Below are 24018 nucleotides of genomic sequence, written 5' to 3'. Positions count from 1 at the left end.
TAATCAGTGGAAACAATCCGCAAATCCGTTTTTGCTATTTCTACGCCAAAACTGCCTTTATTATGAGAACCGTCTTATGAGGAATCTTATAATAACAACAACAATAGCGATTATCACCAAAAACAAAAGAAAAATGCAGCACAAACAACAACGTATTGTCAAAAAAAAATTATCCGTAACAGGAAAGCCATGACCATGCCAGCAACCTCCAGCATCGGCTCCACATCGGTAGCAAAAATTATGTCCACATCTGCCAGTTATCAAGTAACATGTGTTGAAACAAAAAAAAAAATCATAATCAATAAAATCCAAAAAAGTACTATATGTGAATTAGAGATGATGATACATACCTGCAAATTACACTGACGCATCCATGAGCAAGTTCAATCATGTGTTTACATTTTCTGCATTGACGCCACAATTTCTCATTTGCTAGATCTTTCAGCATTCCATCGTATTCTGTAGGATTTGGATGTAGCCACTTGTACTGGTCGCACGACAAGTTATTATGCCAAGGAACTTTGCAGTTGATGCAAAAGGGTTCACCGCATTTTACACAGCAACTCCTAACTCCAATAAGTTCAAAGAGATTGGTTTCCGACATTAAAGTCGAGCACCTCGGATTTGGACAGTAAACACTTTTTGTTACAAGAATTTTATCTTCTTTGAACCTTTTGCCCCACATCTTTTTTAGTTTAGGTGTCAAAAGGTTGACACAATATCTATAAGTCAACCTAGATTTGCATTGATAACCAGGACATGTCATTAGACTTCCCATGGCTAGTCTCACCTCTATATGACTTTTCACACATTCAGAACAAAACATATGACCACATTTATCAATGGAGAACATTTGATCAGCATTGATGCCATCGTTCAAACAGATATTGCAAGTCTCTTTCTCATCAGGCATATCTATGATGATCTCTGAAGAGTTTGCTTCTATTGCAATCTGATCATCATTGATGTTATTGTTCATACTTATATTGGAAGTCTCTTTCTCACCAGACATACCTGTGATGATTTCGGAAGAGATTGCTTCTATTGCAAGTGCGTAGGCAAAATTACCTTGATTTAGGTCATCTGCTGCTTCTACTAGAGTGCCTCCTTCCGCCGTAATATATGAAGGTTCTTTTCTAAGGAGACGGCATTATGACATTAACTCGATGATATAAATCGAGCTAATATATTATTTCTATTGACCTTAAAGGAAAAAATAAATAGAAATAGTAATCTTAGTATATTGAAGTAAAGAATTTTTGTGTATAATAAGGAAGTAAAGGAATCTTAAAAATAGAAATCATCTTTGTAATACTCTTAAATTATTCATTTTCTTTTTGGTAGTGACTCTTAAATTATTCATCTCCATCCACTAAATTCATTTTTCTCTCTTTCATTCATCTACTTTACGTGAATTTATTTTACTTTTTTTTTTTTGGTAAACTTGTGAATTTCATTAAAATGAAACGTTTGCAAAAATTAAAGCAACTTAGATACTTGAGGCCATCCCTTGCCAAAAAAAACTAAAAACAAGAGAGGGTCTGACAAAGGCGGACAATGAGTAGATCAACTAGTCATATTTTAGCCAGGTTTGCAAAAGATTTTTGAACTTCCTGCGATGTTATTTTACTTTCTTACGAGATCGTTTAATTGTTTTATTTGGAACATACATCCACAGCCAAAGTCATTCTCAAAACTCCGGAAATATAAAGAATATATAGAGAGGAGTGAACATGATCAACATTCTAGCCGTTAGAGATAATATTGTATTTGGGATCTTCCCAAAGTATATATGTAAATTAGTAAATTAGGTTTGTGGGTATGTGGTTACATACATTTCATTGTACATTTTATTCAAGTATGAATGATATGAAATTGAAAGATGTCACTAGCTTTACTGTGACCTGAAGAAAATTGTTTGTCACATGATTGAAGAACTTATTTCCACCTATGAATGTGTTAGATCCGACATGTCATCATAATATTTTCTTTCATCTTGAGATCCTCTCGTAATATATAGTCTTGTTGAGTCTGAATAGTTCCGTTTGAGGTTTACACATTTGTTCTTGATTTTCGAGTTCCCAGCTTCCAAGACCTCATCCTTTACGATAGTTTCAACTGGAACTTCCTAATATATTTGTTTAAATTTTCATTTTCGAGTAACATAACATGGTTGGTCACGTGGTTAGATACAACTTTTTATGTGAGACACAGAGACTAGGAAACATTATTATATATATCATATCATACTATATTAATTGGGAAGTACAAATATGAAACTAACCTTAAATGTGTAAAAAATTACATTAAAATTAATAAATTAATTAAATAAATAAATAATTAAAAAACGAAAATCCAAGATACATTAAATAATAGAAAAGTAAAAAAAAAATCTATTAGAATCAAAACTAATCCATATTAAAAAAAAATTAACAGCTAAGATTTTAAAAATCTAATCATATAAAATCTACAGCTACAAATTTTATCCTACTATATTAATTGAGAAGTACAAATATGAAACTGACCTTAAAATGTGTAAAAATTACATTCAATTGCCATTAAAAACTTAATTAAGATTAGTTAATTAATTAAATAATTAAAATTAATTAAAAATGAAAATCGGAGACACATCAAATAAAATAAACTGTAGAAAAAAAAATCTATAATCAAAACTAATTTGTACCTAAAAAAATAACAGGTAAGATTTTAAAAACCAAATCGAATAAAATATACAGCTATTTTATGAAAAAAAATTTCCATCACAGGTTAAAATTATTACTGACAAGAAAAGGAAGTCACGGAAAAAAACAATGAATGCTGTTTTCAAAGAGACTTTTTAGAACTTTTACTAGCTATATTTAGTTGTTGTTTTTACATGTTAGTAAGGATTGTGTTTAGTTGACAAAGGTCTAAACAATTTTATTCATTACATACAAATGTTTTATTGACATGTTTTTAATAAACATTTTTAAAATACAAAAATTTTAATATAAATAAATAAAAATTTTTAATCATAAATTATTATAAATAACATTATAATCAAATAAATTATTACAAATTTAATTAAAAAAATGTTCAGCCGGCGGAAAAAGTACCTAGAATTGGATTAATCAAGAATTCAAAGGAAGGGGAAATTCACATCGTTTAAAGTTGTACATATTGGAAGGTGGAGGAGAAGAAGAGGTGGTATCACCAACCATGGCCTCAGCCGGTGAATTTTGTGAGGGAGATATTGATGGGAAAATGTTTTTCTTATACAATTTCTTATCTCAAACAGAGAGCTCAACTTCTTCTTCTTCTCCTTCTTCGGGCGAATCAGCCATTAATTTAGGGGCCATCGACCTCCCTAGTCAACCTCTTTTTCTCTGTCCTTCTTTACGTTTCAAAGTTGAAGAGTTAAAACGAGAGGATAAATTTTCGAAAAGCTTTATCCCGTTCACTACTTCTCCTCACTTCCCTAGTCCAAGACGCACTAATCAACAAGTCAAGTATTTGCTTGGTTCTCATAGCCCCGACGACGACAATTGTAAGCTCCCTGTTGTCCCTCTCTTTTGGTGTAATAATAAAGAGTCTGACTATAACCAGTTCAGTTGCGGAGCATGCCAAAGTTCCAATCTTGGCACAAACTATTATTTTTGTGTCACATGTCATAGAATGTTCCACAAAGAATGTGTGGAGTCTCCACTTGAGATCAATCACCCTTCGTATCCTTTTCGACCTCTTCAACTTGTCAGTCCTCCATACATTAGCATTGTTGACATTGTGGCTTGTAGGACTTGCAATTTACTCTATAACTTAAGTTATGATAGTCCTACCTACAAGCTTACTTTGGATCCGGTTTGTGCAATGAAGTCAATAACTTTCGTTATAGACCACCCAAAACAACATCTTCATCCTCTCACCTTTTTCCCCAAACAAGCATTTCTCCCGTGCAATGTTTGTGGCCTGATTAAAGAATATATTCCCACCTATGCTTGTCTTCGATGTGTCTTCGTAGTCCATCAAGATTGCATTTATTTTCCACATGTCATAAAAATATCTCGTCACCACCACCGTATCTCTTTTATCTCTTCTCTTCCATACGGAAAATGGTTTTGTGGAGTCTGTCGTCGAGAGGTTGATAAGAATTATGGTGCGTTTACTTGTAACAAGTGCAGTGATTATTTTGTCCATACAAGATGTGCATTGCGTAGAGACTTGTGGGATGGAGAGGATCTCGATGGAGTACCTGAAGAAGATGAGATCATTGTCGAGCCATTTGAGACGATAGCTGATGGAAGAATAATCCATTTCTCTCATAGTCATTATCTGAAGATTAGTGAAGTTTATGAAGAAGACAAGTGTTGTCAAGCTTGCGTCCTTCCAATCTACGAGGGTAATTATTATTCGTGTATAGATCAATGTGAATTTTTCCTCCATGAAACATGTGCGAATTCTCCTCGCAAGATACATCATCCGTTGCATCCTCGACCACTAACGCTAAAGGTAGTCGCTAATGAAAATTATGAGGGTTATGGTCCCTTCAGATGTGATCTTTGTGGACGTGAAAGTTGTGGTTTCGTCTATGAAAGTCTTGTAGCAGTAGGAGAGTGGAGTTACAAACTAGACCTACGGTGTGCCTCGGTTTCTGAACCATTTGAATATCAAGGTCACGACCATCCTTTATTCCTAGCTTTATCGCGAGAAGAAGAATTATCAACAATGTGTCAAGTCTGCCAAGAAGTCACTTTTGAAAGAAAAGAGAATCGAAAACTAAATTGCATCGAATGCGATTATATTATATGTTTTAGGTGTGCTACCTTACCATTCAAGGCAAGGTATAAGCATGACAAACATTTCCTCACATTTTGGAAGGTGAAAGAGGCAAGTGATCATTCCGGCTGGTGCGAGGTATGCGAAAGAAAAATAGTATATTCAAGAAAAGGTGGGTTTTATGCGTGCGATGACTGCTGCACCACTATCCATGTTGATTGTTTGCTTGGGGAGGACATGTATATGAAACATGGTGAAAGCATAAAGATTTCTGGGAAGCAGTTTCAAATTCTTCGCAACAGTATGACTCGGCCATTTTGTCATGAACGTTACGGTGAAGAACACCGTTGTCCACAAAAAGTAGTTTTTAAATTAGAAAACAAGACATTTTGTTCTTTACGTTGTTCATAATTTATCCACCTAAAAATCGCTCTGCCATCTCTCGTATGTGCTTCGACATCGTCTTTTTCGGTTATTTGCACTCTAGTCTTCTTTTTCCATTGAAACACATTGTAATCTTCGATATTTATCTCACCAGGAATTTCTTGTAATTTCAATGATTTTTTTTTGTCTCGATCTCCTTTGCTTGTTCTTTGTTTCAATAACTGATCTATATGAGACACTTTGTTTATTATTCTTTCTTTAAAATTTTGTTTGATGCTGCTTGTAGTTATGTTTCTAAGCATACGTAACTAAATTAGCAGGTGAGAAAGAGATGGTATAAGCTCAATAAAAAGTACTTGGACTCCATGATGTTCTCCATGAGTATGGGTGAATCTGATTATAATTTCAAAGACATTTGTAGTATCAAAGACGATATGGATAATAAGAGACCGACATCATCACTAAAATAGATTGATTAAGTTCTTACTCATCTTTGGCTAATAGTAACTGAAGAAATAACATAGTATTCAAACAAGTCGTTACGTTAATTAACGGGTTTTTTTTTATGGACTATATTTTGACAGTACTGGTTAATGTATTTTTGCACCATTCAAACAAGATATATATATATATATATATATATGATCATAAAATGAATATTGTAACTTCTTCTTACAAAATTCAAATTTTCTAGTATTTAAAACTTTTTTGTTCTGTTTTAGTAGTTGTTAACGGAGCGTATTATATCAGATTAATTTTTTATAGATATCCGGACAACATTGAGCATACAAATAACCATTTGCTAGCACATTGAGAACTGGTGATGTAACACATGCATGATCCAATAATAATCCCATTGATATGAGATTTATAATCCTTTCTGATACGTTGCCTCCAAAATTTCCATTTGATCCGATCATATGCCTTACTAATGCTTGTTATAACATTGATATAGGTTTTTGCACATTATTGTGGAACCCGTAGCGAGTACAGTAAACCCCAATGAGCAATGGATGCGTTATAAGTGTTGAGTTCGTGTAAGTGATTCTAAGCTCTATGATTCTTGACGACAGCTTATAAAAGAAAATTATTCGGGTTACTTCTCTACGGGTTAGATCATGCATTCAACGATTGGAAAATGTAACAGCTTTGTTGTGATAACACAACAAGTGTGAATTGCGGAAGTGTTTAGAAATAATGATTTTTAAAAAAACTTATGAGCACATATCTTCTCTAATGAGAACACTCTCGAATAGTCTTAGAAAAACCAAAATAACAAAAATGTAAAAAATTGATCATTACATTTTCCTGAGTTGTGTTCTTAAGATTTTCAGTTTTGAACCAGATTTTATTATAGTGTTTTGTGTTCAAGTTTGCATGTTTTACTAGAAAGTGCACCTTAATAACTTTTAGATGGCTTTAACTGGGTTTTTAACAAACGAACCCATAAACATCTTTTCAAATTGGGAGATTAAAAGTTATGGACTAAGAATTGTAGAGCTTTACCCCAAAGGGAGCTCTTCCAGAAATTCTCGAAGGCCCAAGACAAGCTTAGGCCTAGGAGGGGGTTTGGAAATAGTTTTCAACCAGCAATAGACGCGCCTCGGTTAAGACCTCACGAGCTGCGTCATTGCCCCAAGCGCAAAGATACGTTAACAAGAGTGAGAGTCTCTTTACTTATAGTCAAAGAGAACATGTGAAGCTGATAAATCCTCCCGATGTGGGATATTTAAAGTAATAAAACAAACGACATCACTAATCACAACTTTACTACTGTTGACAAGTTTTTGTTTACTCAATCAGTCAGTTTTATAAAATTTGGAAGTTAAGAATGGTAGGGGCTGCGCGAACACAATCCCCTCTGCCACAAATAATGACGCAGGCTCTTCCTCTTGGGAAGACCTTAAGCTTAGCACCCCACGATATGTGCAATGTGGTCACTAGCCTAGGCCACTAGTCTTCTTGATCACGAGTTGACCCCGTCCAGGTAAGTGATTTGTTCGATTCATCTGCTTCTGTATTTATAGTCATTCTTCCCCAGTCATTGCATTGGGTCTGAGCGATGTGGGATGTTTAGATTTTAACACATCCTGCCGTTTGAATTTCCTGGTTTCTAACAACGTGCTGTTATCTCAAAACTGCGTAAGTTTTTGTGTTGTCCACATGGGCCGGACGCTCTAGGCCCAAGTAATGTCTGGTTGTTGTTGGTTTGTTACTACTACATTCGTTGTTCCTCTTCGGTTGGAAACTCTCAAATTCTCTCAATCACCTTCTTCTGCTAAATTCTGAAGAATCCCAAACGCACACAACTCAATAGAAAGCTCCTCAGAACCCTAAAACCCAGTCTCTTCATCTTCTTCTTCCATCTCTCTCTCTCTCTCTCGTTAAACTCTGCTCTTCTTCTGGTAAATTTTGTTTTTCGTCTAATCTTTCTACGAATTCATTCGTCTGTAGATATTTATTTCCATTGAAGTCTCGAACCATCTTATTTGATTGATTTCGTTCTGTTTTCATCTGCTTGCATGAGATTCCCAGGTTTTCGTTTCAAAAACGAAGTCTAGGTTGTATAGAGATGCATAGATCTAGGGTTTGTATGTGATTATAGAGGGGTTTATCTGATTTCAGGTTCTTGTTAGCTGATCTAGCTCTCGATCATATGATTAGTTTGAATATTTCGTATTCCTTTGTTTTGAGTGAAATTTGTGGTTTGTGATTGTGCTGGTGGGTTTCTAAATTACTCTTTTGATTTCTTTGATCAGTGCAGGTTTCTCAGATTCAGTCTTATATCTCTTGTTTTTATAAGACAAATTTGGCGGTGAAGATGTCGGGAGCATTGAATATGACTCTTGATGAGATTGTTAAGAAGGGTAAGACTGCAAGGTCTGGGGGAAGAGGGAATTCACGTGGTCGTGGTCGTGGTGGTGGCCGTGGTAGTGGATCAAATGGTTTTCTTGGTGGTGGAAGAGGAGCTGGACCTGCTCGAAGAGGTCCTCTTGCTGTGATAGCTCACCCATCATCTTTCTCCATTAACAAGGCAAGCTCGAAAATCTGGGAACTTCTATGTGTATGATTTTGGAAGTCTTGAGTTTCTGTGGTATCAAAGCATTTACTTCATCATGCTTATAGCTAAAAGATGGGAGAAGCAGGTTTTCTCGTAGATGCTAGAAGCCTTCTGATGATAGTTTGACATTCTTTAACATTCAGAACCTCGTCTAGGAGATGATTTCATTTAGAAAAGTCTCTTAGACTCTTACCCTGCAATTTCGGTGTACTTTTGGGTTTTTGTGGTTAAATTTCAAGGACTTTGGCGGACATGCATCGACATGTGCACGCGTTCTTGTTTTTTCTTTACCACTGTGCTTTTTAGCTGAAGAGCTTCAGTGAGTTAAAAAGGTCAAAGTTTGTTCATCCAGAACAATGGCATTGCTACTTGAAAAATTAGACTTGTCGTGTTGTAGCGTTTGGGGGAAAGTTCAGTAACTGTTATGGCAGTAACTACGCTATGTAGTAGCTTACCTCTACACAGTTTTTTTGCATCATGCGTGAAGTTATTGATGAGCCTCTTGCTACATCTGGAATTTCTTCTGCGTGCTATGAACGTCCTGGTTTTTCCTTTATCATCATAGTGGTATAAAGAGTTGTTTTGGAACCGGAGCAGTGAACAATAAGCAGCTGGTCAAAATTCATTCTTCCTCCATTTCATTTTGGTTTTCTCATTGGGTGGTTCTTGACTACTTGGTGGAGCACTTTACTTTGACTGGTCTTTACTCTTTCAGACAAATGGATGGTCTCTTCATTGGAGTTATTTTTCATTGACGTTGTTTCTGAAGTTCGACAGACATGTTGTACTAAAATGATTATGTTCTTTTGAATAGCCTGTCCGTAGGGTCAGGAGCTTGCCATGGCAAAACGGTTTGTTTGAAGATGGCCTAAGAGCTGCTGGGGTATCAGGAGTTGAAGCTGGAACCAGGCTCCATGTTACAAATCTGGACCAGGGTGTGACAAATGAAGATATAAGGGTAAATAGAATCTGGCTTTGTATATTCTGTGCTTTTGGTATCTTGATAGGGGAGACACTTAACTTCGTCTCTGTGGGATCTAGGAACTCTTCTCTGAGATTGGGGAGTTAGAGCGTTATGCCATTCATTACGACAAGAATGGGCGTCCAAGTGTAAGTCTCATGAATCTTTAGCAGTCCCTTTCTCTTCATGATTGTAAGTCTCCTTTTTCTTTGTTTCCATGCTATTATAGGGCACAGCTGAAGTGGTATATCCAAGAAGAAGTGATGCAATTCAAGCTCTAAAGAAGTACAACAATGTATTATTGGATGGAAGACCAATGAGACTTGAGATTTTGGGTGGCAACAAGTCTGATGCTTCTTTATCAGGTCGTGTGAATGTGAATGTCACTGGACTCAACGGAAGGCTGAAGAGGACTGTTGTTATCCAGTATGAATTTCTGTCTCTTGTCCTTTAATTTCCGTGCTTGCATGAATAATTGTTGAGAGTCTAAACCCAAGAATTGCACAATCTTTTCTGGTATTTGCAGACAAGGAGGAGGGAGAGGAAGAATTAGAGGAGGGAGAGGAGGAAGAGGTCCAGCTCCTACTGTCAGTCGCCGCCTTCCAATGTAAGTATACTTTTAATACGTGTAGTGTAGAACCGAACTGAGATTTATCAAATTGAAACAGATTTGAGTTTCATATTAGTCCTAACAGTCACAGAAATATTCCTAATTTGGTGTAACGAAAAATATAATTTATTCTCTTGGTGGCAGTCATAATAACCAGCAAGGAGGAGGGATGAGAGGAGGAAGAGGCGGGTTCCGTAGTAGAGGAGGGCGTGGTGGTGGTGGCCGTGGTCGCGGTGGTGGCAAAGGAAACGGAAAGAAGCCAGTAGAGAAGTCAGCTGCTGATCTTGACAAGGATCTTGAGAGCTATCACGCAGATGCCATGAACATCTCTTAAAACCGCAGAAAGGAATCAGTGTGTCTTACTAACTAGTTTCAGATGATACCTTGCTTCTCCTTTTTCATGTCCTTTGTGGTTTGTTGGAGTTTGATTGTGTAAAGTAAATGAAAATTGTTTAGAATCTAGTCTTAGGTTTACTTATTGAAACTCTTCAAAGTTACTTCGAGCAATTATGAGTAATTTGGAAAAATGACACCAGATTTTGAGCAATTGGGACAAAATTTTCTTGTCTCGGACAAATGTAACCGGATTATAGACACTCTCACACATCTATAAAACCTAGAATTGAATATACAAAACCAAACTTGATCCAATCACTATCAACCCGGTATAAGACTACCTCTCAGGAGCAACATTGTCGTTGAATACGAATTCTCCAGAATTGCTTCGATGGAAAAGCTTCTCCACCACTTCATCCCAATTCTTCTTCTTTGTTTTTGACTCCGCCGACGCTTCTCCATTACTGCATTCTTCTTCTTCTTCCGCGGTGGACACTGCGTGTGGGATATTTAGACTCACCGCTCTCTCCAACGCATCTTTGTGCTCTTTCTCTAAAGTGTTTAGCCTCTCCATTCTCTTCTCTTTTGGTGGCACTGTTACCACTGTCTCTGAACTCTTCTCTCTCAATATCTGTAACCACACATCACAAATCCCTTATTTGGTTGTGTTACTCTTGTCTTTATTTAGACAACTAGAACCAAAGAGTAAAAATAAAAATTCACCTGCAATGCCTTTTCTGCTTCTCTTTCAATCCATAGAATAGCATGATCAGACGTTGCATTCGACGATAATACAATATGTTCAAATCTACCATCCACTGGAATCGCTGTTCTCACTTCAGGAGGAAACCTTCCACATCTAAAAATACAAACAATAAATCAGAAAAGAATCACAAAAGAAAATAGCACACTAACTTCACTATTTACCTGCAAAATTTTCGCTCAACGATATGATAAATTCGACCAGGAGCATAAAGTCTTCTAGGATCTCTTAGTTTCCGACCTTCTGGTATAAACGTATCCCTCAAACAAACTAGAAACAACAAGCAAGGCAAACTGTCCAAACAACAAATACAAAATGTTGAATCAACCTATGGATAAGTTCATACCAACAGCCAAAACATAAGTTCGACACTTGCCAGAATACGGACTTGAATATATCCTCTAATGGTGTTGCCGTTCTTGGTAAAAAATCATCCTGCAATTTAACTTAGTCAGATGTTATTCTTACTCTAAAGAAACTGTTTCATTAAAAAGCTGTAGATACCTTTCTTAACAACCAAACAAGCTACCTAAATAAGTAGAAAATTTTAGCAGAATATTCTGACCAAACTCAAGAAGCAACAAGGAAAATTCAATTGGTCGATTCCATGTATATAGCACAAAAGCATATTCTTTACTTACGGATGATGATGATTATGACAATGCTTTGTCAACAATGAACCAACCACCACGATCCAACAATACAGTTACAAAAATATCCATTATCAAAACTATAATATTATTCAACTCTTTTTATAATATCAACAAGATAGTTGTCATAATCAATCTCTAACCCCTAAAACAACTAAACCATAAATTCACCTAAACCATTTGTCTAAAATCAGCTAAATTTACGCATTTTTGTCTCTAATTTACACTAATCTATAATTTCTTGAATCTTTTTACATAACATTGTCACATTATCAAATGACACAAATTAAAATAAATTAAAAAACTAACCTGTAAAATAACGGAGAAGATGACGTCAGCATACTTAACGGCGAGATTAAGAGACATACACCTCGCCGGAGCCAAAGCAAAACACCGAATCTTACTCCTCGGAACACAACCGATCATCGCCGGAGTATTCACAACCAAAACCGCCATCAAAGCCGCAACACCAGACCCCAAAGAGTGACCAGCGAAAACCAAATCGTACTCTTTACCATTCTCTTCCCAAACTCTCCTAAGCGTCTCAGACTCTTGATTCAGAACCCAAGCCGCAGATTTCAAAAGCCCACGATGCACAAACCCACCACCGAGCATCTTCTGACCCAACTTGTTATCCAAAAGAATCTTGTAATCGCTCTCTTTAGCTAAGTTCAAGCCACGGATCGCTAGTACGATCTCACGGTGGTTGTGGTCGACGTAGATGATGTAAGGTGGAGATCTGCCTTGGGTTTTTTCGTGGGTCACACGTTTGATGACCCAGTCAGGGTTTAGATCGAAGGATCCAAGTGAAGGTGAGATTTTTGGGTTTCTGAGATCGGGTTCGTAGACGGCGAGGATCACGCGGCTGATTCTTGGGATTGGTTCGAACTCTTCGGGTGTTGCTGATGTCCATGTGGCACTGTCGTCGGAGCCTACGTGTGTGCATCGTTTCCATATCCACCGACTGAATCCTACGCAGAATACGCATTCTAGTCCACAAGCTACTGACATATTTTTTTTTCTTTGATCCAATTCCAAAGGTGAGATTTTTATGAAATTGGGTTTTTGAAGGAGGAAAAATTGAAACTTTTGAATCCAAAGGTGAGATTTGTTTTTTTTTTTGAAATTAGAGAAAAATCTGAAAAATTGAGATAAAGATGAGATTTTTGTAACTTAAAATCCGATTGAAATGAGATTTCAAGGTTTGGTCAAATTCGAGTTTAGATTGGTAATCAGAGAACTTGGAATTTGAAGAATTATGGAAAAGAGTGTTTTTTGGAAAATTAAGATTTGGGAAAAAGAAGATATTGCAAATTAGAGCAAAAAAGGGTTAAAGAAGAAGAAGAAACCACCAGCTAAGAGTAAAAAAGACAGATAAGAAGAGAGATGATGATCTCTAATGGGTGTTTCGAGACAGAGACAGAGACAGAGCAGCCCAAAAAGCAAGAATTGAAGAACATGTCTTTCATTCAATAACCCCAAATTTTTAATTGTGCAAGTCTTTTGAATTATGGAAAATATTTGATTCTCTCTTTGTACAAGAGAGGCTACTGCTGACTATGACTAGTACTTCCTCTGTTTCACAAAAGAGTGTCATTCTGGAGAAAATTTTTTGTTTCATAAAAAATGTCATTTTACATTTCGAATGAGTGTTTTAATGCTAAATTTTCTTTTTTACCCCTAAACCCAAAGCTATTTTCATTGAATTTTGATCATTAATCACTTAATAAATAGGGGCAAATAAGTATAATTCAAACTTTTCTTAATTTATGTGAAATATGTCAAAATGACACTCTTTGTGAAACAGAGGGAGTATTTTTTTAATTTTCAGGTTATTAGTATTATTTTGTTTGCCGACCAGGTTATTATTTTTTTTTTGCTTCTTTCTTTTATCTGAATGCACTTCTGAATTTTCAGTGTGCTTGTTATCTCTTTTCCGTCATTTACATTAACGACGAAAATAACTGATGCTAACTTTTTTTGTTCGTGTGTCTCTTATGACGACTAAAACAATTATTTTGTTTGCCGACCAGGTTATTATTTTTTTTTTTGCTTCTTTCTTTTATCTGAATGCACTTCTGAATTTTCAGTGTGCTTGTTATCTCTTTTCCGTCATTTACATTAACGACGAAAATAACTGATGCTAACTTTTTTTGTTCGTGTGTCTCTTATGACGACTAAAACAATTGTTTAAAACATTTGGTTTTAAAATATGGGTGAATTAACTGAATAGCCAAGACCAAAAAAATTAAACAAATATAGCAATATATTTTTAAAAAATAGAAAAACAGAATAATAGTGGAGCAAAATTAGCAGTTTAGTGTTTTGTGGTAGCTGAGGATAGTGGTTGCTGTTGGTCGGAGAAGGTGGCAGTAGGCAGGCCCGGCCCGCCGCACATTCCTATGACACAAACGTATTGGGCCTCTAATTTTTTTTGAAATTTTTAGTAAAAAAGTTAGGCCCAACTAAATATTTATATTGCAAATATAGGCCTCATTTTTCAAAACATTTAAGATTTGGTCTCAAATTTTAATCTTTATCTATTTATTATTCCAAAAATAAGCCTCTATTTTATAAGCTCTTAAGATTTTATTTTAACTTTTAAAATTTATCTTATAAAATCCATTAATAAAATGTTTACGTATTGGGCCTCATTTTTTGCTGGACCGGCACTGGCAGTCGGTCGGAGTTGGGTCGGAGGTGATGGCTGGAAGAAGTAGTCGGAGAAGGTAGCCAAAGATCAGTGGCCGAAGGAGATGACCGGAAAAAGTGGCCGGAGATCAGCAGCCGGTAAAGGTGACCGAAAATAGTATTAGTGGTAAATAGAGATAAAGTGGTAGAAGTATAAAACTATCATTAATACATATAATATTTGGTTCTCAAATGTTTGATTCTAACTCCGGTTCCAATGGAAATGTACCAATCAAAGAAAATCTCATATATAGATAATAGAGAGACTAAGCTATCAAAATATTTGGAAGAGATGCGAAGACCTTATTTAAAAAACTTCCATGAGTAGTTCCACCAATTTTAAGAAATGCTTATAGTTACCTACTATATGGGTGATCCATTTTTGGATGAGATATTTTTTTTTTTTTGGAGATGTCAAAAAATTTTACCCACACTACGACGAAGTGATCGCCTTGAAACAATTCTAATATCCCGAGTTTGAAAGTTTTTTATAGCGAACTTTTTATGATTGTTTGATCATGTGTGGAGTTACTAAAAGGTTTAGTGCTTGCAAAACTAGACCCCTAACTTGAGTCAATTATAAAACTGACTATTTTTTTTTCTCTTTCCAGTATTTGTCACTTTCTCCCAATTAAATCCTTATGTGTTCATTGTATTCACACAAATACCATTATTTCTAATTTATTTGAATTTCTTGCGAAAATGTTTATTACATCCATATCCTCATCTTCTTCTTTTATTTACGGTTGTGTCACCGCCATCAATTTTCCAACAACCATGAACAACCAAATTTGAAGCTCTTAATGCTTCAACAACCTGAATTTGTGAGCTTAAATAACACCCAATGCTATTTGAGAACTTCATTTTCTTTCATCTCCTCTCTATTTTAGTCCAAGATAATTTGCAAGTGCGTTCATCTTGTTATATGTCGTGATTCTTGGATAGTGATTAAATTGGTGATGGGTTTCTTCCTTGGTGACTAAAGACGACGTCCTCGGCTGCTTGACATTGCGAAACAACCACCCATAAGGTTATTTTCCGGTAGTTTTCTTGATTTGTCTTGATATTTTGCGAAATTAGACTTCATTTGTTAGTCTAACCGTCATAATATCATGTAAAGTTTACTATATGGTTAGTTTTGCAATTAAAAGTTTATCGAGTTTCGAGCCCGTAGACTGAAATTTCAGTCTCCTTAATTTCATTTGAAAACAAAAAAAATATGATTCAGACTGCATTATAATCTTTCCGTCGGATACTTCGTTTGCAGTCTACTAAGGTGTATTTTTGCAGGTGACCAAATTCTTAACTTTTTAGTGATGACTGTCGGACTAAGTTTTCTTACGATAATAAAAGAGTAGACTTCTATAGTGACTATTTTTGGAGTTGACCAAAATATTTAAGCATTGACCGTAATATTATTGATATAAAATTAATTAGTTGACTGCAAAAGAAGTCTACTAATTAAATAATTAAAATGTTGGTCAACCCCAAAAATGACCACGACAGACTGCAAACGAATTCAACATTCTTGGAGACTTCGTACGTAGTCTACTTGGCGAAAGTCAAACTTGGTCAATTGCAAAACTAACCACAACAAAGTTTACTTTTTCTAGTTGACGGATAGATGAAGTCTATCTTTTAGCTAGAAGTCTACTACAACGTCAATGGTTTGGTCAATTGCAAAAATAACCAGAGTAGACTGTAATCGAGTTAACTTGTTGAAACTTTTTAAGAAGTCTACTCTGTTCTATGTTTTTAATTGCAAAACTGACCAAAAAATTAACAAAAGAAGACAACAAAAGAAGTCAACTATCCTAGTAGACTTCATCCGGTGTCTGCTTTATTAAATTGTAATTGCAAAAATAGACCACACAAAATAGACTTTGACATGCTCAAATTTACCTTAGAGCTACTCTCTCAAATTAAGAGATCAATGCAGTACTTTGGGGTTGAATTCCACAAGGACTCAAGACTACACAATAAATTATAGAGTTTTATAATTATGCTAAACAGATTAAATTGAATTAAAATAAACAATGCAAAATATTAAATAAAAGCTGTTGTAAATTCAGGGGATCAAAAAGCTAGGTCTAGGGAATTTCTCAGGAAATTATGAAATATTAAATCAATCAATTAATTAGGATTCAAACAATTAAGAACAGATCTAGAACTCTAGACACTTCTGTAAAATAAATAAGTTCTCACTGCAAATTTTATCTAAATTTAAAATCAGAAAATCCAAATCTCTTTGTAAAATTCTAGGTTAAAAATCAGCAATAAAATCAGGTTTAGATTGTTCACAAAATTATTAAATCAAATCTCTTTGCAAGAAATAATTTTGCTCATCAAAAGGTTTTATCAGGAAAATCAATTATATTCTCATATCAATTTATTTTCCTAAAGTATTAATTCTAGGTGATCAATCAAGAACTAATATGAAGAACAACCTAAGATGAAGATCTAGATAAATATTGAATCCTAAATAAACAGATCTAATAATTCATAAAAACCCTATAAAAAACCCTGAACCTAACAAGCAAACTACTCAGACATGATCAATGAAGAACAAGACATGATTCTGAATAATAAGCAATTGAAATTAAAAGAGTAAAAGAGAGTTCAAGAAATTCTTCTCTACAAAGCAGATCTCTCTCTCCAAAGCTCTCAAAATCTCACAGGATTCCAGAAAAATAAAAACTTGCTAGAATAAAACTTAATGGTTTGTAAAACCTAAAAATACTATTTATATGTCCTAAAACATGTCAGAGACTTGTGTTGCAAATATGGAAAACTTCGGGCAACTTTGTAAAACTTCCAAATTTGTGATTCTTCATCGGCTGAACATGGTGTCGATCGATGCTAAGGCAGTGTCGATCGACACTCCCTCTCTGTTCTGACTCCAAGTTCGTTTCTTCTGAATTGATGCTCCAAAATGATCCAAATTGCTCCATTTTGCTCCTTTCATACCAAAATCCTAGAAAACCTGTTAAGATTCAAAAACATCCTAGAAACACATCAAAAGACACTAAAAGACTCTTTATATCATGGTTAAAAACCACAAAACCATGATATATCAGACTTCAAGGGAAGTATCTTCATAGAGGCTAGTTTATGTCTACAAGGTTGACATTAACATGAAGTCTTCATAATTTGAAAACCAATTTATTGCAAATTGGTGAATAATTTTAAAGATTTTCTTGTTGTATTCTTTGATATATGATATGTACTTGCCTCTGTATGTTTTTGAAATGATTATATATTATACATATGGAGAAATCAAGTTTTTGGTTTTCTTAGGCAGTTAGGTCATTAACTTAAATTTATTTTGGAAGTCAACGTGTTGGAGTTCTGTGTCAAGTCTGTATAATTGAAAAAATCTTTAATTGAAAATATATAAAGAATTATTTTGATTTTTTAGTTCGAAAATGAAACGGCAGCGAAGATGAAGCGGCGGGGTTGAAGAATATAGAGTTCGGCGAGATATGGTACAATGAAGTGATTTCATCTTCAATACTACAATGAAGTGTATTCTTAACTATTAATTGTTACACTAAATTTTATTGAAATTACATATTTATAGGGTTTTTTTTTTCAGTTTTTCTATATCTATCTTGGTTAGTATTTTTTAGAAAATCACACTACAAAAAATATAGGCTTTGTTAGCACTAAAAAACTGTTATCATATGTCATTGATAGCAAATTATCAAACGCTATCTCTGCCCCAGCTATAATAGGATCACCCCATACAATAGCACTTTTTTGTATGCTATCTCAAGTTGTTCTATTATAGCGTTAATTCGAAAGATTTAATATATTTTCTTGTAGCACATGTTTAATGCTGTTCTATATAGTGTCATAACACTATTATTTGGCTAGATGAATATTTAATTCAATTTGTATAATTTCTTCTATTGAACTTTGTTTTCCAAAAATACATAAAATTATTATTACATTCACCAAACACATCTTATTACATAACATTCCCAAGTACAATAATGGCCGACAAAAAAAAAACACTAATCAAGAAAACAAGAAGTAACTCTTACACAAGAACTTAACCATTCAAAAAAAGCTTCTTCCATTCGTTTCCCAAGTAACTCCCTCTAAGAACTTAGGTTGATGTCTCATTCCAAGAAATTCTGAGCTCATTGTCTTCTCCATATCCTCTAGGCGTGGTTTGGTTCTCTTCTTTGTTGTTGATTGTCTCTGTATGAGTAAATCAAGTGAGTTTCTCAAATGACTATAAAACCGTGAGAAAAAAAGAGGGAAATATGAGATTTTTGCTGGTCTATAGCATCAGATTTAGGAGACAATCCATACCTAAACTGCTTCTGTTGCATTTTATTTACCAGCATTGGAGAGAAAAAAAATTAAAAGAAACTTTCCTTAGTCTTCTGGACTATGCTTCCTTTGATTTCATCTTTTATTCCCACATTCAACGTTAACACTTCTGTTGTTAAACACGGAACAAAGAGGAAACAAATTATTGAATTACGATTTACGAAAAAGTAATTGTTGATGATCAGAAAGGAGATTTTACATACTCTTCTTTGTTTCTAGTCCATTGTTCTTCAAGACCTTAGAGATTGTTACAACAGTCCAATACCATTCCAAGTGCATATCAACATATAGCTCGACCTAGTTGTGTTGCTAAATATACCTCTGCATAAGTCAACGAAACAAGAAAATCACTATACCATCACAAAAGATTGGTTAATAAAAGTCCAATTACATATTACATTAACAAACGAATCCAGCATTTTGTATAGATTTTACAAGTATACACAAACTCATCATCAAGGTAAGAACAGAGGTGAGATCCAAACATATCATTTATGCATACTCACCGCTAAGTGACTCTTCAACACCCTTTGACTTCACCTCCTGCTTTCTCAACGACTCCAGGCACATGAAAGTGATATTAACCTTTAGTCCCTTCCCTGTAAAAAATAGAACACATGTAAGTAAGAAAAAAACTTGTATATGAAATTAAATCGAAATGCAGTAGCAAACAAGAGAAAATAATGGTGATGGTGAACATGGCTAATGATTTTGACCTATTTCTTAACCTCACGGTCCCCTAGTCCTCTACCCACCTTAAGCTACTTAACAGCAACATGGCTATTGATTAAAACCCTCCTTCGCCGAGTATGTATAGCTTAAATTCTTCAGTTATAGGGTTGTCCATTAGCTCGTCATAGGTGAATAGCCTCTGAACACTGTCCACCACAGCTGAATCTGAGACAAAGAAGAAAACTAACACAAATTAACTACAAACCAAAAATCTGAATATATAGCCAATCAGATTTCATAATCAATAGATAAACATATCAATTACATATGCAGAACTTCAATTAAGGTTTACTAAAATAAAGTATCATGAAACTATTGATCAAGGAAGAGTAGAACATTCGACCAAGGGTGTCCGTACAACCATCCGTACTGACGTCCATACAAGTATGTGGCGAATGGGCTATGGTCCAACAAGGATGGTGAGACAAGGAGGCCTTAGGGAATTTGAGTTTAGTAGGAAGAAGGATTTAGAAGAGGCAGCTCACAAAATATCTCAAGTGGTCGAGCAAGTGGTTGGTGGAAGAGTCACATGTGTCCGTTAGGAGATGTCAAACCTAGGACTAGTCACTTTCACTATTCCCCCGTCCAAGAGAAGCTTCCTTTATGTCCCTTTCTTCATTAAGTCTCCCCTAACGGCTATATGCCGATTGTATGGCTATAATAAGCCTTGTTCTCACATTTGTAAACAACTAATCTAAGACTTTATCTTTTCTCTCATTCTTCTATGTTTCTCATACGATTCTCTCACTCTTGTTCTAGTTCTTATTCCGCAATTCTTACATGGTATCAGAGCTAGGTTGTTGTTCTTGACAATCTAACTCTTCTATTCATCTCATTCTTCAATTCTTCTCACTCGATTCTCATTATACTTGCTTTTATTCTCCGGGTAAAGTCTTTATCCAACGGTCCATAGTACTCAAGCATGGAAAATTCAAAACCACTTGTGTTACCAACTGTTCTCAAGGGAGGAAACTACCTCCTGTGGTCAAGAACCACCAAAACCGCACTATGTGGTCGCGAACTATGGAGCCATATCGAAGGTTATGAGGCTCCAAGAAAAGCCACCAAGGAAGATGGAAAAGAAACCATCAAAGAAGATGAAGAGGAGGCTAGACTCGAAGAAGAAGCCAAATGGTTCCAAGAAGATTAGACCATCCTCTCCATCCTCCAAAACTCTCTCGAAGCTCCAATACTCGAGGCGTACTCATATTGTGAGACAGCAAGCGAGCTATGGGAGACTCTTAAGAATGTCTTCGGCAATATCTCCAATCTGACCCGTGTCTTCGAAGTCAAGAAAGCAATAAATGACTTGAACCAAGAAGACGTGGAGTTTAACAAGCACTTTGGCAAGTTTAGATCTCTTTGGGCTGAGTTCGAGATGCTTAGGCCAAACACGATGGATCCGGCTGTACTCAATGAACGGAGGGAACAAGACAAAGTGTTTGCCTTACTCCTAACTCTCAACCCTACGTTCAACGACCTCATCAAGCATATCTTGAGGTCGGACAAACTTCCCAGCCTCGACGACGTCTGTTCTCAAATCCAAAAGGAACAAGGATCTCTAGGCCTCTTTAGTGGAAAGGGGGAGCTTGTCACCGCTAACAAGGGAGCTTTCAAGCCAGAAGACCGGAGATCTAAGGGAGGATGTGAACATTGTAAGAGGAAGAACCACACCGAAGAGAAATGCTGGTTTCTCCATCCTCATCTTCGTCCGAATCATAACAACAATGGTCCGAGAGCAAATCTCACTCACACCAAGGAGGAACAAGGTCAAGCCGGTTCACCAAAAGGTGGAGAAGAGACTGCCTCAGGAGACTATGTGAAGAAGTCGGACCTAGAGGCCTTCTTCAAGTCATTGGCTCTCAAAGAGTCAAGTGGTAAAACTTTCTTTACCCTAAAGTCTAATAACTCTCTAGTAGTAGATTCGGGTGCTTCTCACCACATGATTAGTAACTCGAATCTGCTAAACAATATAGAACCAGCTAGAGGAAATGTTATAATCGCTGATGGTGATAAAATACCAATTCAAGGAATAGGTGATTTAGAATTATTTAACAAAGAGTCTAAGGCGTTTTACATGCCTAAGTTCACTTCTTATCTCTTGTCGGTTAAAAGAGCCACTAATGATCTTAATTGCTATGCTATATTTGGGCCTAATGATGTTTACTTTCAGGATATTGAGACTGGAAAATTGATTAGCGAAGGTGGAACCAAAGATGACCTTTATGTTCTTGAAGATACTTCACCAAGCTCACCAAAATATTTTTCTCTTAGTTCTCATCTTGGTGTTTCATTTAATGTTATGTGGCATACTAGACTAGGTCATCCTCATTCTAGAGCTCTTGAATTGATGTTACCTAATGTTTCTTTTGATCATTCTAGTTGTGAAGCTTGTATCCTTGGCAAACATTGTAAAACCGTATTTTCTAAGTCTACTACTTTCTATGAAAAATGCTTTGACTTAGTTCATTCTGATGTTTGGACATCGCCTTGTGCCTCTAGGGATAACAACAAGTATTTTGTGACCTTCATAGATGAAAAATCAAAATATACTTGGGTTACTTTACTTCCTTCTAAGGATAGAGTGATTGATGCCTTCACAAACTTTCAAAATTATGTCACTAACCAATTTAATGCTAAGATTAAAGTGTTTAGAACAGATAATGGAGGCGAGTACACTAGCAATCGATTCAAAGAACACCTAGCAAAGCATGGCATTATACATCAAACAAGCTGCCCATACACTCCTCAACAAAATGGAGTTGCTGAAAGGAAGAACCGACATTTGATGGAAGTGGCGAGATCAATGATGTTTCATACTAATGTTCCCAAGAGATACTGGGGAGATGCGGTGATGACAGCATGTTATCTCATCAACCGAATTCCAACAAAGATCTTAGACGATCAGTCACCATTTGAGGTATTAAACCAATTTAAACCATCCATTAGTCATCTAAAAGTGTTTGGGTGTGTTTGTTTTGTTTTAGTGCCTGGAGAGCTCAGGAACAAACTCGAAGCCAAGAGCATCAAGTGCATTTTCCTTGTCTATTCGATAACTCAAAAGGGATACAAATGCTTTGATCCTATCAACAAGCGCACTTGGGTCTCTCGCGATGTTAAGTTCCTTGAAGAACAAGGATACTTTGATAAGAAAGATTGGGCGGACTTAAAGGATCTTGCAACTCCAAATGATCAGTCGGCAAGCCTCCGGTTCCTTCTAGATCACCTTGGAGCATCATCAACTCCAAATCAAACTATGTCCCAGGATACTACACCTGACTCAACGGACGAGACTAATTCGAACGTACCGCCACCTCAGACGGCTGCTCCAACTGATGAGTCGCACGACACTACGGTTTCTGAGCCGGAAGGGGAGGATAACTTGATCGGAGAAGAAGAAGTTGAACCAGTAGAACCATCTTCTCTCACGACCGATCCACCTCTACAACCTCCGCAACCGAGACGTAGTACAAGAATCAGGTCACATCCGTCAACGTGGAAAGATAAACGAGTATACTATAACATGAAGCCATTGCTCACCCAATTCAAGCCGTCTGCTCTCTTGCACTTCTACCCACCGATCATCAAGCTTTTCTTGGGAAGATAGATGAACACCATATACCACAAACGTACGAAGAAGCCAAGGAGAGTAAAGTATGGTTGAATGCAGTTGATGATGAAGTGGGAGTCATGAATCATAACCATACATGGGACGAAGCTGACCTTCCTCCGGGCAAGAAAGCTGTGAGCTCCAAGTGGATATTTACAATCAAGTTCTTGAGTAATGGAGACATAGAACGATACAAAGCTAGACTGGTAGCAAGGGGCTTCACTCAAACCTATGGAGAAGACTATAAGGACACTTTCGCACCTGTAGCTAAGCTCTCCACTGTAAGAGTTGTTCTCTCACTTGCTACGAACCTGTCTTGGGATTTATGGCAGATGGATGTCAAAAACGCTTTCTTACAAGGAGAATTAAACGCTTTGCTACGAACCTGTCTTGACACCACCGCCTGGTCTTGAAGATGTGATCAAACCTGGAAAGGTTCTGCGCTTAAGGAAAGCTATATATGGACTAAAACAGTCACCAAGAGCTTGGTACCACAAGCTTAGCACCACACTGAAAGATCATGGGTTTAAGAGATCACACTCGGATACTACTCTTTTTACACTGCAAAATACTAAAGGTATAGTGGTTGTTCTCATATATGTAGATGATCTAATCATCACAGGAGACAACCAAGAAGGTATTAAAGAGGTTAAGGCTCATTTAAATTCAGTGTTTGATATAAAAGACCTTGGAGAACTTAAGTAGTTTCTTGGAATTGAAGTCTACCGCTCTCCGGAAGGTTTATTTCTTTCACAAAGAAAATACACTCTTGATTTACTTTGTGAGACAGGGAAACTAGGAGCAAAGTCTGTGGACACACCACTTCCAGATGGTTACCAAGTTGAGCGAAAGGGGGAGCGAAAGGATCCTCCTTATGACAATCCTTCTCGCTATCGCCAACTTGTGGGTAAGTTAATCTATTTAACACTTACTAGACCTGATATTTGCTATGCTGTGAATCAGGTGACCCAATACATGAAGAATCCTACAACATATCATTGGAGCCTATTGGAGAGGATTCTACATTATCTCAAAGGGAGCCCTGGACAAGGCATTTGGATGGGAAAGAATTCAAACACCGACATTGTGGGATATTGTGATGCTGATTGGGGTGGCGATAAGACAGA

The 24018-nt window shown here is 36.2% G+C and overlaps 4 protein-coding genes, 1 long non-coding RNA gene and 2 other non-coding genes across 9 annotated transcripts; 2 read left to right on the top strand and 5 right to left on the bottom strand.

The window, feature by feature from the left end:
* Positions 1-60: 60 nt before the first annotated feature.
* Positions 61-1849, bottom strand: LOC104733883 (E3 ubiquitin-protein ligase RSL1-like). The gene is made up of 4 exons (XM_019233654.1): positions 1836-1849; positions 1015-1136; positions 351-915; positions 61-250 (listed from the first exon to the last, which is right to left on the bottom strand). Exons 1-4 carry the CDS (start codon positions 1847-1849, stop codon positions 61-63), a joined length of 891 nt encoding a protein of 296 aa, XP_019089199.1.
* A 1241-nt stretch (positions 1850-3090) lies between these two features.
* On the top strand, positions 3091-5400 carry LOC104732659 (uncharacterized). Its single transcript, XM_019233852.2, has one exon. It carries the CDS (start codon positions 3199-3201, stop codon positions 5161-5163), a length of 1965 nt encoding a protein of 654 aa, XP_019089397.1. The 5' UTR covers positions 3091-3198; the 3' UTR covers positions 5164-5400.
* Positions 5401-6634: 1234 nt separating this feature from the next.
* Positions 6635-6785, bottom strand: LOC147931162 (U4 spliceosomal RNA). Its single transcript, XR_015576696.1, has one exon. It is a non-coding gene; the product is annotated as a U4 spliceosomal RNA (small nuclear RNA).
* A 186-nt stretch (positions 6786-6971) lies between these two features.
* Positions 6972-7131, bottom strand: LOC147931161 (U1 spliceosomal RNA). The gene has a single exon (XR_015575910.1). It is a non-coding gene; the product is annotated as a U1 spliceosomal RNA (small nuclear RNA).
* Positions 7132-7315: 184 nt separating this feature from the next.
* On the top strand, positions 7316-10295 carry LOC104732657 (THO complex subunit 4D). Of its 2 annotated transcripts, none has more exons than XM_010452226.3 (7): positions 7316-7541; positions 7896-8170; positions 9012-9155; positions 9239-9307; positions 9388-9584; positions 9685-9765; positions 9913-10295. In XM_010452226.3, the coding sequence occupies exons 2-7, from the start codon at positions 7958-7960 to the stop codon at positions 10100-10102; spliced, it is 894 nt and encodes a 297-aa protein (XP_010450528.2). In that variant the 5' UTR covers positions 7316-7541; positions 7896-7957; the 3' UTR covers positions 10103-10295. The 2 variants fall into 2 exon arrangements, with proteins under 2 accessions (XP_010450528.2, XP_010450529.2); XM_010452227.3 differs by having other exon boundaries at positions 7340-7541; positions 7901-8170.
* LOC104732656 (uncharacterized) lies at positions 10286-13101 on the bottom strand. Of its 2 annotated transcripts, none has more exons than XM_010452224.3 (5): positions 11827-13101; positions 11244-11302; positions 11032-11160; positions 10828-10963; positions 10286-10735 (listed from the first exon to the last, which is right to left on the bottom strand). In XM_010452224.3, the coding sequence occupies exons 1-5, from the start codon at positions 12526-12528 to the stop codon at positions 10442-10444; spliced, it is 1320 nt and encodes a 439-aa protein (XP_010450526.1). In that variant the 5' UTR covers positions 12529-13101; the 3' UTR covers positions 10286-10441. The 2 variants fall into 2 exon arrangements, with proteins under 2 accessions (XP_010450526.1, XP_010450527.1); XM_010452225.3 differs by having other exon boundaries at positions 11256-11302; positions 11827-13029.
* Positions 13102-18752: 5651 nt separating this feature from the next.
* LOC109128126 (uncharacterized) lies at positions 18753-19446 on the bottom strand. The gene is made up of 3 exons (XR_002034591.2): positions 19305-19446; positions 19056-19148; positions 18753-18870 (listed from the first exon to the last, which is right to left on the bottom strand). It is a non-coding gene; the product is annotated as an uncharacterized LOC109128126 (long non-coding RNA).
* Between the last annotated feature and the right edge of the window lie 4572 nt (positions 19447-24018).

This window comes from Camelina sativa, chromosome 12, assembly GCF_030686135.1.
Source record: "Camelina sativa cultivar CO46 ecotype springtype chromosome 12, ASM3068613v1".
Classification (NCBI taxonomy): Eukaryota; Viridiplantae; Streptophyta; class Magnoliopsida; order Brassicales; family Brassicaceae; genus Camelina; species Camelina sativa.
This window is presented reverse-complemented; position numbering and strand designations above follow the sequence as displayed.

Excerpts from the sequence above, each read along its gene's own strand:
- LOC104733883 (XM_019233654.1), bottom strand. Across the intron at positions 916-1,014 it reads CTCTTCCGAAATCATCACAG|ATATGCCTGATGAGAAAGAG; the intron begins GTATGTCTGGTG and ends AGATCATCATAG. Across the intron at positions 251-350 it reads TGCGTCAGTGTAATTTGCAG|ATGTGGACATAATTTTTGCT; the intron begins GTATGTATCATC and ends GATAACTGGCAG.
- LOC104732659 (XM_019233852.2), top strand. The coding sequence starts at position 3,199 with ATGGCCTCAGCCGGTGAATTTTGTGAGGGAGATATTGATGGGAAAATG.
- LOC104732657 (XM_010452226.3), top strand. The coding sequence starts at position 7,958 with ATGTCGGGAGCATTGAATATGACTCTTGATGAGATTGTTAAGAAGGGT. Across the intron at positions 8,171-9,011 it reads CATCTTTCTCCATTAACAAG|CCTGTCCGTAGGGTCAGGAG; the intron begins GCAAGCTCGAAA and ends TCTTTTGAATAG. Across the intron at positions 9,156-9,238 it reads TGACAAATGAAGATATAAGG|GAACTCTTCTCTGAGATTGG; the intron begins GTAAATAGAATC and ends TGTGGGATCTAG.
- LOC104732656 (XM_010452224.3), bottom strand. The coding sequence starts at position 12,528 with ATGTCAGTAGCTTGTGGACTAGAATGCGTATTCTGCGTAGGATTCAGT. Across the intron at positions 11,161-11,243 it reads ATATTCAAGTCCGTATTCTG|TTTGCCTTGCTTGTTGTTTC; the intron begins GCAAGTGTCGAA and ends TTGTTTGGACAG. Across the intron at positions 10,736-10,827 it reads AAGCAGAAAAGGCATTGCAG|ATATTGAGAGAGAAGAGTTC; the intron begins GTGAATTTTTAT and ends GTGTGGTTACAG.